Below are 14,350 nucleotides of genomic sequence, written 5' to 3'. Positions count from 1 at the left end.
GAGGTAGGTCTATGCAAGGTTTGCGTGATGTTTTGGGATGTTTTACAGTCATTTAAATATAATTATGTTTAGTTACATTTATAGATAAAGTTAATGTCCTTGTCCATGAACATGACTTTACTGTTTGTCCTCTTTCTCTCTCAGGTATCGTGTCTCTGATATCCTTGGTGGTTCTTTCTTACGACCGCTACAGCACACTGACGGTGTACCATAAACGTGGTCCAGACTATCGCAAACCTCTTTTGGCAGTAGGGGGTTCCTGGCTGTACTCTTTGATCTGGACAGTGCCCCCTCTTCTGGGCTGGAGTAGTTACGGGCTGGAGGGGGCCGGAACCAGCTGCTCTGTATCGTGGACCCAGCGCACGGCCCAGTCTCATGCCTACATCATCTGCCTGTTTATATTCTGCTTGGGCTTACCAGTGCTCATCATGGTCTATTGCTATGGAAGACTGCTCTATGCTGTCAAGCAGGTAAACTGCATTTCTGTGCTGTGTGTCAAAAATCAGCCAAAATCTTTATTTCTGTTACTGAATTTGTAAAGGCTCTGACAGGATCTCTAGATGTTTGAACATGCTGCCAATTCTGTGGATGCACACTGAATCATCCACACACAGACAAGCTTTCTGAGGCGCTAATTCAGAGGAAGTAGACTGTTTAATTGGTTGCTGGAACAGAAAATTGGTTATCCAACTTTGTTAACCGTTAGGTTTTTTTTTTTTTAGAATCATGAAGAAACCTGTAGAGACAGAAAACCCAAACCTATCTAGAGAACTTGCCAGGATTGTGATTGCATGTTTTATAATCTCAAACACTGAAGTAATTTACATCTGCATTTTTAAGCAAACATAGTAGCTGCTCACAACAATGGCATATTAGTATTAGTCCAGTTTGCAGCATGTTCTGGCCGAAAACAGCCCACTGGACAAGAGGGATCTGTCTTAATGTCATGAAAAGCAACCACTACCATTTTGCTTTCTTTTGTCTTGACATACTTTTTCAAATCTAGTGTTTTTGTTCCAACTGAGAAGTAAAATGCACACCGCGTCAAATGCCAACTCTGAATAAATGCATTCTCCCTCATGAAAGCGATAAAAGAGAAATGAAAAGGGCTTTGAAAAGCTTGTCTGTAACCTGAACAAAGAAGCCATACGTTTCATGGTGACCGGACATACATTAAGAAAACAAGTTCAAAAAAGTGCTATTCTCTCCTCAAGACAAATATTTTCTAATACATTTACAGCATCTGCCCAAGTGGCTGCTTCCTTTAGAAACCTGTTAAGAGTGCATCATATCTCATTTGTGTGTATGGCGTTATTGGATTTGAATGCTGTATTATCTGGGCTTCCCAGTCACTGGAGTATAATTGGGTTCAGTTGGCTGCTGTGAGGAGGATACATTTTCACTCTGGCTTGAGAGGGACAGATTTATCCTTACAAGCCTGTGTGATAGAACCTGATATATCAAATTTCTGATGTAATATTAATCAAGTTCACATCATTCACATCTGTGACTTGCGGGGTGAAAATCTGTAGCTTACATATGATGCTTCATATATAATGTGAAGGGTGCATGTAATAAATTGGGCACCATGAGACATTCAGAAATTAATCCCATCTACTCACCATCAATCACATGTAGAGAAATTTCATTTATGCAGAGGGAGGACGGGTGCTCGTAACTTCACTGAAAATCGAAGAGAAAGAAGACTTTCTGTAAATGTCAGTTATAGTGAATGTAATTAGAAAGCCTTGCCATTTTCATTAGTGATGTTTACATAGTCTAGTAAACCAGTAAGAATTCAACTCACAGCTCAGTTGGAATGAAACGCCTTAACAAATGTTATCTATCTGCGCTTGATCCAAAGGTAGAATTTCTTGTGTGTTAAGCCAGCAACATGGCAAGAAAGATTTCTTGGCATATTTTTAGACATAAAATGTATTGTTGTATGTTGTGGCAAAAAAATCAACTCCGACTCTACTGCATAAGAGACAAACACGTCCAATTGTCTTAAAAGCTTTTATTTCTTGCAAGAAAGGTCAGACAGGTCATACAGAAACACAAGTAGCTGCAGAGTGTAAGACCAAGAACGAAGGCTTCCCCTCACTTTTATATCTCTATCCTCCAAGGCCGAAGCCTCTGTCCTTTTACCATATTAGGAACATCTCTTAGTGGCTGTAAGTTTCCACACATTGTTAGCACAGACATGTTTTTTAACATACATCTTCCATGTCCCCATACCATATCTTGCTCTTTCTATTTCTAACATCTATGTTAACACTATGTTAAACATTACCAATGAAGCCAACATCATACCATGTTCCATAAGCATCATATTTCACAAGAATACAGGTAAAAAGCATATGAAAAATTAAAATTTCCACAACTATTCCCTCTTCTTATCATTCATTGATAACTAATCATTACTTCTACTTCATTTCACATCACAGTCTTAAGGGTTAACCACTAGTCATTCATATTCAACTTAACGTATCTTATACAGTAAATTTAAGTTCTTACGTCACATTTATGCTCTTCATTTCTGATCTTCATACAAACAACAAATTCAGATACATCACCCAATCATAGAAATCCTTAATTTTACAGACATATAGCATGCAAATTTAGATTCTATAACATCTTATCACAACAGATCCATTTTGTAGCCTGTCATTGTCCAACCTCAGTGGTGATTTGGAATTCCTTGAGCTGGTTTCACCTGTACACAAACCTTAGACAGGATAGAAAACATTTCTTTGCAATAGTTCAACATGTCATGTTCACACAATTCTGTTGATGCCACTCGTTGTTTAGCCCCTTCTATTCCCATAAATGGGTTCTTCCAACCTAATTTAAAATTTTCAGGCATATTTTCAGCCATACATTCATTAGTTACCATCCCCCTTTTTGATGCATTGTTCATCAATTTATCATAGTGGTTGGAGACAAGTTTCTCTAAACAACATTTGCCATCAACACTAAACTAAACTCCATCTTCAATTCTGCAGCCAGATTTTCCCCAGCTTTCTCTGTCTCTGAACATGCTCTGTAAAGAGTTAGAAAAATCAAGGTTATTTTTAGATGACAGATTACACACAGTCTCCTGTTTCTGCTCCAGCACTTCCTAAAGAAACAGAAACTTTTTTATTAGTTTGGACACAAACAGAAATTCAAACCACAGCACCCCAAAGATCGTCTACCACCCCAACCTAACAATGGGCACCTGTGTAGATAGTCACAATTCTTTCCACCTTGCCTTCTCCCTTGTATTCTGTCATAAAAGCTCCTAACTTCTCACTGTAACTCACATTGTCACTCTTTTCTTGAGACTCCAGTCTGTAGTCTCAACACACTCTCTGACAAACCGGACCACTTTATTCTTATGTTTAGCCCAAAATGTAGCAGGTACCTCAGCCACTGTTTCTCTGCCGTCAAGTCTACATTTTACATTTACCATTGTGATCACACGTAGCTGACAGTGTTTAAATTCAGACCCCAAGTTAAACTTAGACAAGGGGTTTTAACTCATGGACGGCAATCTCTTAAATTTCAAAATTCCAATTTTCCATAAATACTTAAGTTTACTGATCCAGAGAGTAATTCAAATCAACATCATAAATGACAAAAGTAGTCATAATTACCATTAGTAGACAGAGCTGGATAAACAATCCACTTAAAGCTCGCCCCATGTTCTGTATCGTCTTTTCATCAGATTCAATCAAAATATCTGTTTCTCAAAATTTTTCGTTTCACTTAACCCATCTGTAACGATAAAACACTCATTCACACTAGGTTAATGACATATACACTCTCTATGGATTTTCCCCAAACTAACACATACAAAACAAAGTCCAGTCACTCTCATACCCACTCACATTAGACACACATGACTATAAACTGTTCACTTTCAAAGTTGCTTTTGGTGTTAATTCTAAAAACATATCTTTAAACTTCACATTTTTCTGTAAATCTTTACTTAGTTTTTTACATGATCTTTTATTCAGTCTCAAAGCATATCTGTTCACTATAATTTTTTTCACAAAAGTCAGCTGGGTTGTTTTGGTTCTAGTCTCATTGCTTTGTTTTGTTTAAACTTTAGCAGACTGATAACAGACAGACAGAGTATCCTTGCCTCTACCCCAGCCGTCTCTCTCTCTTACTGCACAAATAATCAATTCAGCAGCCTCTCAAGACTGTAACTTAGACTGAATTTAATATCATATTACTATACATAACCCTTGGTCAAATGTAAATGTTTTAACTTTCAAATAAAGAAAACATTACCACCATCTAAAATATGTTATGCCAGTTGCCATTTTTGAGGGTATCTTTAGTTTAAATGCTGAATGCACTTAACTTTCTCTTGAATCTGCAAAATCAGTCTTCATCTTTAACACCACCATTGCCTTGGAATTATCCTCTGCCATGTCTAATGACCTGCAGGAGTAAAAACTATGATAGAGACACATTAGTTCAAAATCACACAGCCTCATGAATTCAGGGATTCATCATAGTGCTGAGTCTAAAACTTCTATACAGTTCTTGCCAACAGGGCAACCAACATCATGTTACTAAATTTTACTCTGGTCTCCCCAGAAATTACGGACAATCACCTCATGGTCTCAGTCGGCTCTTGAAAGCTCATTCCCATCAGCTCTATATCAATACTCTTTTTCCTCAGGGTCTTGTCCCCTGGCATAGTTGCTTGTCACAATGAAAAACAAGCCCTCTCGGGAATGCGGTTTCTGGTGAGTGGTATAGAGGAGCATTTTTGGGTCAGACTGCTGTTCTTCTCACAGGTCATCCCCCCCTTCATGATGCTGCTGGCCTCACAGTCATCCTGCTCAACTCTCATACCCATCTCACATAAACACCTCCCTCCAGAGTAGATGCCCAGTGGCGGCGGCAACCCCCCTGCCTTAGGTTGTCCTCTCTCTGGCCAAAGAGGATCTTACCCGCTCTTTCCCATTCCAGATCTTTGACAGTTTTCTTCAACAGAGTCAGGTGTTTTCTGGAGCTTAGGGAAGTTGCATTCAAGAGCCACCAGAGCCATTGGACTGCCTAATAGTGTTAAAACATGGAGACAGGTTAATGACAGCAGTATTTAATCACTGAAATCATTAGACTGTGCATTCTCTCAGCAGCAACAATATCAGTGCTGAGAATATGCTCAGTGAATTTAATTCTCACAACTGTCCATTCAGTGTAGCGTTCTGCCACATCTGTAACCGGAGCCATCGGCCCTGCACATGGTGGTGACAAAGATCAGACAAAAAAAGTTACTGGGCATAGAAGAAATTCATCAAAATATTCACTTCTGTCCTTCAAGGTCTATATTACTAATTTAAAGACCTCTTTACACTCATTGAGTTTTCCTTTAACAAATTTAAAAGTTAATTTCCCTCTTCATGGCAATAATTTCTTTTCACATCTCTGTGTCCATGATTTTCAGCTGAGACACTGTGCTTCACTATAAATAGCTTGTTATCTCTTATGACACAAGCTCAGTTAGCAGCATTTAGCTGACTTTGAGTGAGAGAGACTCTGATGATTTCAGGAATAGTACTCTGCCTTTTATAACTTTTAACATCAAACTTTATCTACTGTCTTTTGACTCTGGCCCAGCTTAAGACTTTGCCAGAAATGACATTCATTTCCAAATAAACAACTGTTTATATTTGTCTTTTACTCACACATCATGGAAATTAGAGGTTACAAATTTCCAGTCAGGTTGAGTCTTTGTTACAACTGGCAGTCTCATTTTTCCTGCCATTTAACTTTTTACCATCAAAAACCAAACATTTAGACATTAAAGGTCCTAAATCATTTTAGTCATTTTACATTGTGATAGCGATGCGCTCATCACATAAAAACATACTTGAGACTGTTCAACCTTTTTCCCCAAAGTGAAACATTCTTTTAGAATTTTCATTTTCACTTTCATAAAATTAATTTTTCCCTGCTATATTTCCCTTCATCATTGCCACTTATCTCACTATCAAATAGTTAGTCTGCAGATGCAAAACATATTATCAATATGGTTTCTACTGTTTTGCAGAACCACAATATTATTTTAATCATATTTCTACTACTTGGTTGGACTGACAGCCTTATAGCTGCTTTCTCCTTCAACCATTCTTATATAAATTGTAGTTTTCTAGACATCTAATGTAATGCATCCATTTAATGGATGAATAAACAAAACTTTTTTGTAAGTTATGTTCACATCGAACTTCTTCACATGACAATTCTTTTTGCATTCACCTTCTTTCCCTTCTGTCTACTTCCTCTAGCCTACAATCTATTGTCTGCTTACATTTCACACACACACACCGCTCTCACACAAACACAACATCCCCAAATCACAGTTCTCTTCAACTCATTCCCTTACGACCTTAAGTCTTATGACCACTCAACGTTCCCTCTTCTAGGAAATCACAATACTTAACTAACTTTTCTATATCTTACATGCATCTTTGGCCATTCAATTTTCTCATTTGATAAAACACAGGTATATCATATTTTACAACACCCCCTATCACTTAACTTTTTGCAAGCTTGCTCTGGGATTCCCCCATTTTGACTCTCCCAGCTCCTGTGGATTTTAACTCTTCGGCGCACACAACATCCCCAAATCGCAGTTCTCTTCAACTCATTCCCTTACGACCTTAAGTCTTATGACCACTCAGCGTTTCCTCTTCTGGGAAATCACAATACTTAACTAACTTTTCTATATCTTACATGCATCTTTGGCCATACAATTTTCTCATTTGATAAAACACTGGTACATCATATTTTACAACACCCCCTATCACTCCACTTTTTGCAAGCTTGCTCTGGGATTCCCCCATTTTGACTCTCCCGGCTCCTGTGGATTTTAACTCTTCGGCGCACACCTAATAATCTGCGGACGTCTCCACCAGATCCGATTGACTGCCCCAACCGGACGAGCTTGAGCAACTGCTCCACAACCTTTTTGACCCAAGGCCGCACGGGCTACTTGCAGACTTAAGCGCTTAGACAAACGCTGTTACTGCACTCGCGATCAGTTTTGGGGATGTCTTGATCGCCCTGCTTTTTGGTTATTTAAATTGTGTTATGCAGCCTCGTGCAATCTGCTTCGGAGAACCCCCCAGCGTCCACAGACTGCCTCTCTGCACACCACAACTCAAATTTTCTTTCCCAATTCAGTTACTGTTACTGATTATTTAAATTGTGTTACACAGCCTCGTACAATCTGCTTCGTACAAGACTCCCCAGCTTCCACAGACTGCCTCTCTGTACACCACAATTCAAATGTTTACTGTTACTGACTGTATTGACTGTTACTGACTGTTACTGACTACTGCAGTCGATCTCAATCCCACAAAACCCTCCGGACCGCGACCACATAGCCTGCCAGAGCCATCAAAATGGTTTCGTCCCGGTTCCTAATTACTTATTTACCAAATCATAAATTCCCCTTTTTTCACTTTTTCTATTCAAAAACTTATTTTACTTATTTAAATATGTTTATCCTTTTGATCTTTCATTTAAAAAATCCACAAAATTCTTACCTTTCATTTAAGTAAAACAATTGAAAATGGGGGAAAAAGCTCATAATGAAATAAATGTTTTTCTCTAATTCACGTTGGCCACAAATATTGGCACCCAATTATTTCAACGTCCTTTTCCCAAGATAACAGCTTCACCTATAATGCCTGATGAGTTTGGAGAACACCTGACAAGAGATCAGAGACCATTCCTTCATACAGAATCTCTACAGATTCTTCAGATTCCCAGCTCCATGTTGGTGCTTTTTCTCTTCAGTTCACTCCACTCATTTTCTATAGGGTTCAGGTCAGAGGACCGGGATGGCCATGGCAGAAGCTTCATTTTGTGCTCAGTGACACATTTTTGTGTTGTTTTGATGTTTGTTTTGGATCATTGTCCTGACAGAAGATTCAACTTCGGCCCGTTATTGGATTTCTACCAGAAGCGGTCAGGTTTTGATTTTTATCTGTTGGTATTTGGTAGAATCCATGATACCATGTACCAAGGGGCACTGTACATTATAATATACACTATCAAACGTTTAGGGAGGGTAAGATTTTTTTAATGTTTTTAAAAGTCTCTTATGCTCATCAAAGCTGCATTTATTTAATAGAAAAACAGTAAAAACAGGAATATTGTGAAATATTATTACAATTTAAAAAAAAAACTGTTTTCTGTTTGACTATATTTTAAAATATAATTTATTCAAAACAGCTTTTATTTGAAATATAAACCTTTTGTTACATTATAAATGTCATTACTGTCATTTCTGATCAATTTAATGCATACTTTCTGATTTAAAAAACAAACAAACAAACAAAAAAAAAACTTAACCTCACATTTTTTGAACAGTATGGCTCAAATACTTACCCATTCCAGTGCTGTGTCGCCCTTCCTTCAGTTGTGACTCACTGTGGAACATGGCTGATCCACTCATTCATTTATTTCCTGCACATTCTCTCTTTTCTTCACTCTGTCTCAGCAGAGATCAATAACTGGTGAAGAGTTTAATGTCTCTTGGTAAAGGAGACAATCACATTGAACAAATAGACTGATTTTGTTCCAGCTGCACAATTACACAAAACAAGTGTGAGTTATCAAGCAAGTTGTCAATCATGGGAATTCTGTAGTTGTGTGTGAATAAAAGAGAAAGGTTATAGTGAGGGTTAGAGCTTTCACAGGTTAGAATGGACCGTTTAGTCTCTTTTTTTTCATCAATGGCTATTTAAAAGTTTGCTAAAATGTATCCAAAAGTCTTGAAACAGTTTAAACTGTGAAAACCTTTAACAGGGTTTATGTTGTGTTGCTGAGTGGGGGTGTTTGGATATAAGTACTTTGTACCTAGTCTCGGTTAGGGACTAGGGACTGTGTTACGATTTTTGGCAGTGCAGATGCAGGTAGGCTCCTTCGTGCACTCACGCAACCTCTATCTAGAGGCTCTCTCAGGGGACTTGTCCTCACAGTGGGAATAGGTCACTTCAGCTGTAAATTACCTTTTTTTTGTTTTTTCAAGCTTACAGCTGAGCACACCTGGTTGTTTACGATGGGGAAGGAACACTGCGCTGACCACATCCCACCCGAATAGGAGGTAAGTATGTGGTGAGTACGTCCTATGAACTCACCTGATGGAAATAACTAATTAGGGAAGAAGTACCTGTGTTGGGCTCAACAAGATGGCATCCACAATACTGTTTGCTATTCTTTGTTTCGAGACAGCCTTCCCTTTCTGCTGTCCTCCAAAGCAGACAAAGAGCTGTTCAGATCACCTAAAGCTCTCTGTGTGGTCCAGATATATTCACAAAGCGTATATTGGACACAACAGAGGCAGGGCTGGGCTTTCCTCATCATGAGGGATCATTTGCAAGTTCAACACTTGATCTCTGAAGTGAGTAATGGGAACGCAGTCACTGAGCTTGACTGACTTCAAAGGCTCAAATGAATCTCTCTGCAGGGCCTGAGGGGACGAGGGGCGGTCTTAGAGGACATAACTACAGCACACCACTAAGAAACCTAACAATCAGATTGTGATTTTCCAAAGACCTACCACCCACAGTGTTGTGATTTGCTGCTATTGCAGGCATGTTCACCTTCCTGCTTCTCCAGGCCCTCCTAAGGGAAGGAAATCACTGACCCAATGCTGCATTTCTGTGGATCTTCATCTGGGGAAGTGCACCATGTAGCAAAAAGGAACCAAATCAAGGCATATAGCTACCTAGTAGAGGGGCTCTTGCCTGAGTGATTATAACCATTACCACTGGTGATAGGCCTCTGAATTCCTCGTCCCGTCTATGCTAATATGGGTTCACCAGGGAGGGGCCGATGTAATCAGCCTGAACTCTGAAAACCAAGTCTGGTTGGGCCAGTATACCACAACCTTTAGAACTTGTTCTTCTTCCTCTCTGATCTTGCACAGTGTCTGTGTGATGAGGCTCACTGGGGAAACACACACTTGTGTGCCTGTGTGTCCGGGGGCCTCGGTCAGGAAATACCACAGAGGACATTGAGAGGTATCCTTTAAAGAAAACAGGTTTACCTGTGCTTCTCCGAATCAACTCCAGATCAGCTGGTCCACCTTGGGGATGGTGTCTCACTCTCTGCAGAGCATAACCTGTGTGAGAGTGAGTCCTTTGCGAGATTGAGGTTGCCCAGGATGAGTGGCTCGCAGTAACGTCAGTCGAGTTGTGACATGCGACAAGAGCGGATACCACTCTAGCGATTTATACATGCCACCACTGTGGTGTTGTCCATTCCGATCAACACATGCTTGAAACAAAAAAGAAAATTCCCCAGTCCTTTGCAAGGTTGAGGCACAGGTTGCTCTCCTGGACCACGGGTGTTGACATCGCCTACCTCAGCGCCCACAAAGGTAGTCCCAACTCAAAAATGATGCAGGAACGCTGTGACCTTTGTAGCCTGTATGACATACCCGGTTGCTAAGCGTATTTCCTGCATCATTTCTGGGTCGGAACTACCCTCATGCAGATCTTTCAGTACTTTGGCCTGATAAACTTGCAGGATGGCCTTCGCATACAAGCCATAGGCGTTCTGACCAATGGCATTGAAAGCCCTCACCTTCAGAGATGATGTAAACTTGCATGCCCTGGATGGAGGGCTTTGACGATTTCTCCCGGGGGCAGCGTTTTGGGGGCACAAGTGCACCAAAATCGCATTCTTCACCAGTGGAACCTCTGAGTACCCCTGGGCCACCCTACCATCAACAGTAGTGACAGCAGAGGAGCCAGCAAAACTTGTCGTGCTTACAGGGAGGTAAGCATGCTGAGGAATGGGAGGCCCATGGGGATTCACCCGGCAGATGCTTTTCTATTGTAACCCGATTGCCGTGCTCGCCGCCATATCCTTGTACCCGGAGGTAGAAGGACCAATGAGAACACGAACCATCCACAAATGCTGTCTCAGCATTCAAGACAGTGATCGTGGCTGTCTGAAAGAGAGAGAGAAACTGGCCACATTCAGAAGGACAGGAACAGAAGGACATCTTTAAAAGACATGATCTGCCATGCAGCTCTTTTAGGGGGAAATTGCCACTTTTACTCCGCCATCGAAGCACCCAAGGGAACTCCTTGCACTTATCTGTGCGTTGTATGAAGAGAGACTTCATACAACTTGTTTTGTTGTTCCAAGACTTTCATTCATCTTTGGAACACAAAAACTAAACCAGTCGATTTATATGGATTAGTTTTACGATCACTTTATGAACTTGGAGCGTCAAAGTGGTAGTTGCGTATCTGTCAACGGGGGTACAGAAATTTCTCAGATTTCATTAAAAATATCTTCATGAGTAGCCCTCTCTGGGTCATAGGCAACGTAGCTTCAGCTTTACAACAAGCTGCAATTCTACATTCTGCACAGAGAACTCAGATAAATACAGACTGTTGCTTTGTCCTTTCTGAAAGGCGTTCATCTCCCTGCTTATTATAAAATGTAAATTAAAAATACTTTTTGAATTGAAGGTTGTGGCTTATACAGCAGTATTCAGGCTTCAGAGTGCACTTTAAGCATTGGTAAGGACCATACCTCATTTCAGGAAGGGTCCTTGTGAAGGCCAGGGTCAAAGACAAATAAGCACTTACTTTCACCCCCACCCACAGTGTCATAATTAAATCAGTACTTCATCATAAATTTAACACTCTGAGGTCTAAAAAACGCGCCGGCGCGTTTTGCAGGTTTTTTTTCACATTGCAGCAAAACAGACTTAAAATACTCCGTCATTTTTTGTCATAGAAACATAAGTAATACATCAATTGAAACTATAGAATATCTCCTTTTATTTGTATACACTCAGAGTAAAAACAAAATGTTGTGCTTTTTGTAAAATAAAGAAAACTAACATGATGCGTGATCTCTCATCTCCCTCTGAACGAAGTCCAATCTGATAGTTCTCAGAAAATGAAGTGTAACTTAGTGAATACTAATCACAAAAAATTCATACTTATGTCTAACAAAACGTTGAAATGTCAGGTTTTAAATCGTGCAAGTCAAATCGAAAACAAACATTCTGTGTTTATGTAATCTGTATGAAAAGAGAGCCATGTCAGAAGTCCGTGATTCAGCTCATTACCCACTAATGCGGCCACACCCACGGAGCCAGCGCTATTCACAGGCAAATTCAGAGACAACACATGCATTCATCATCTCAATCGTGTTTATCTGGATGAAAAAGCCATGGTTAGCGATCTCTGGAAGACATTCAGTAAATTCCTGTTTGTTTTCTTCTATTGATAAGTTTTAAGTGAGTTTTTGTTTCTTTAGCGCCCTCCGGCTGTAGTATGAATTGGTAAACACCATTCATGGAATATCGTCTTCTTCTTAGGTGAATTTGTGGACTAAAATGCACAGAGAGCGCCCTCCGGCTGCAGTATGAATTGCAAACACCAGCGCTCATAGAGATAACAATGAATATTAAATAAAAAATAACTCCTCTGTATAGAAAATTGACATAAACATATGAGAATCCTATATTTCTCCAAATGTGCATGCTTTTAAGGTTATTGTTTCTCAGTTATTGTAAGTTGGCCATCATAACACATTATTTTACACATATATACATCATATACACATATTTTGCAAAGCAATTCATAAACCTCTCTTTAAAATCTCCATGAAATGACATTTACAATCAATTTAACTTATAGGAAATTCAACATGTGTAAATCTAATTTCTTAGGCCTTTAAAATAACTGAAATAATTTGCTGAAATGATATGGACAACAGACCGGGAAGTTGATAGGTGTGCATTTACTGGAAAATAATAGAGTGCTGCAGTCGTGACGTCAAAACTGGAACACTAATTCGCCAGTGGTTGCCTCAGGATTTTCATATGGGTTTTTATAATGTTTTTTTTTTTTTTTTTATGTATTATGAGTAAAATAAGGTCTGTAACATTTTTTTTGAAAGATGACTTTTGGAGGATGGATCCTGAAAGTGCTAAAATGCTAACTTGTTTCCAGGTTTTGGCCTACACAAATACATCATCCTTGTGGCATTATAATGCACACCTTAGAATGTTCATCAACCAATCAGAATAAAACATTCAACAGCCCTGTGGTATGACATTTTTATATAAATTAAGTGTAATAATGCAGACAGATTAATTGACAAAGGACCATTAAGAAAAGGTTAACATTGAGAAACACCATTTTTAAAATTGCCAATTTTTTTCTAGAAACGCTTCACACCCCATATTTTTAAGTGTCCCTGTCCCTGTCTTTTAGGTAGGGAAGATACGCAGGACAGCAGCACGGAAACGGGAATACCATGTTTTGTTCATGGTTATCACCACCGTTGTGTGTTATCTCTTGTGCTGGATGCCATATGGTGTCGTGGCCATGATGGCTACATTTGGCCGGCCAGGAATCATCTCACCCGTGGCCAGCGTGGTTCCCTCTCTCCTCGCCAAGAGCAGCACAGTCATCAACCCGCTAATATACATCCTGATGAACAAACAGGTAAGAGCATAAACTAAATCATATCCATTTAATAGACAGTAACTAGGGCTTGAATGTACATATACAACTTCTCAGAAGTTTTCTGCTGTAAAGGCCAATTCACACCGCACCGACAACAGCCAACAAACGCCAACAAACTCGTCTGTTGGAGTTTGTTGGATCGGTGTGAATCCCCTGTTGGCGTCTGTTGGCGTTGGTCGGAGTCGGTCGGAGTCGGTTTTCACCCGACTGAACATGTTTAATCGGCGTTTGTCGGGTCGTGGAATGTCTGCGCGGTGTGAACAGTTTTCCAACAAACGGCAACAAACTCTGACGTAATCTGACCTGGCTACGAACCGTTGCCATGACGATGAGACAAGTCCCCTGCAAAGACTGTTTGATCGCGCCCGCGCCTCACGTACACGCACACACAACAAAGTACTGGAAACGTGACATCGCAGCTTGTTCGTTATAAAAAATAAAATACAGTTAAAAAAATAAAAATATACAAAAGGTACAATAGTCCTTAGTGCAATCCGTGCCATTCAGCAAGAGCAGCTGCTCCACTTCACCGAAAGAGAGAGGTAACGTTAACCACTATGAGAGCAACGCAGGTTTACCTTCAATTTCGTTTTTAATAATTCGTTTTGGCTTGTTTAGCTACATGGTTGTATATGCTTATGGGTCTCGTTAATAAAAAGGGTCGCACTAAAAAAAAAAAAAGTTTAAAAACCGGTATACCAACCAATAGGTTGCGATCAGATCGATGGCTACAGCGCTTCGGATTTCAGGTTAATATTTTTGTTTTGCCTCAATACTTTAATACAATTAAAATATATATGATACTATATTATTAATTTAATAAACTTGCCTGA

At 39.7% G+C, this 14,350-nt stretch overlaps 1 protein-coding gene across 1 annotated transcript in view; it reads left to right on the top strand.

Annotated features, from left to right (window-relative positions):
- tmtops2b (teleost multiple tissue opsin 2b) overlaps positions 1–14,350 on the top strand; it is an 83,204-nt gene that overhangs the window by 55,610 nt on the left and 13,244 nt on the right. The window contains exons 2-3 of the mRNA XM_048193136.1: positions 145–470; positions 13,263–13,496. Coding sequence (XP_048049093.1) covers positions 145–470; positions 13,263–13,496 — 560 coding nt within the window. The remainder of the gene's footprint in view (positions 1–144; positions 471–13,262; positions 13,497–14,350) is intronic.

This window comes from Megalobrama amblycephala, linkage group LG6, assembly GCF_018812025.1.
Source record: "Megalobrama amblycephala isolate DHTTF-2021 linkage group LG6, ASM1881202v1, whole genome shotgun sequence".
NCBI lineage: Eukaryota > Metazoa > Chordata > Actinopteri > Cypriniformes > Xenocyprididae > Megalobrama > Megalobrama amblycephala.
The sequence above is the reverse complement of the archived record's forward strand: the minus strand, read 5'-3'. Positions and strand labels throughout refer to the sequence as shown.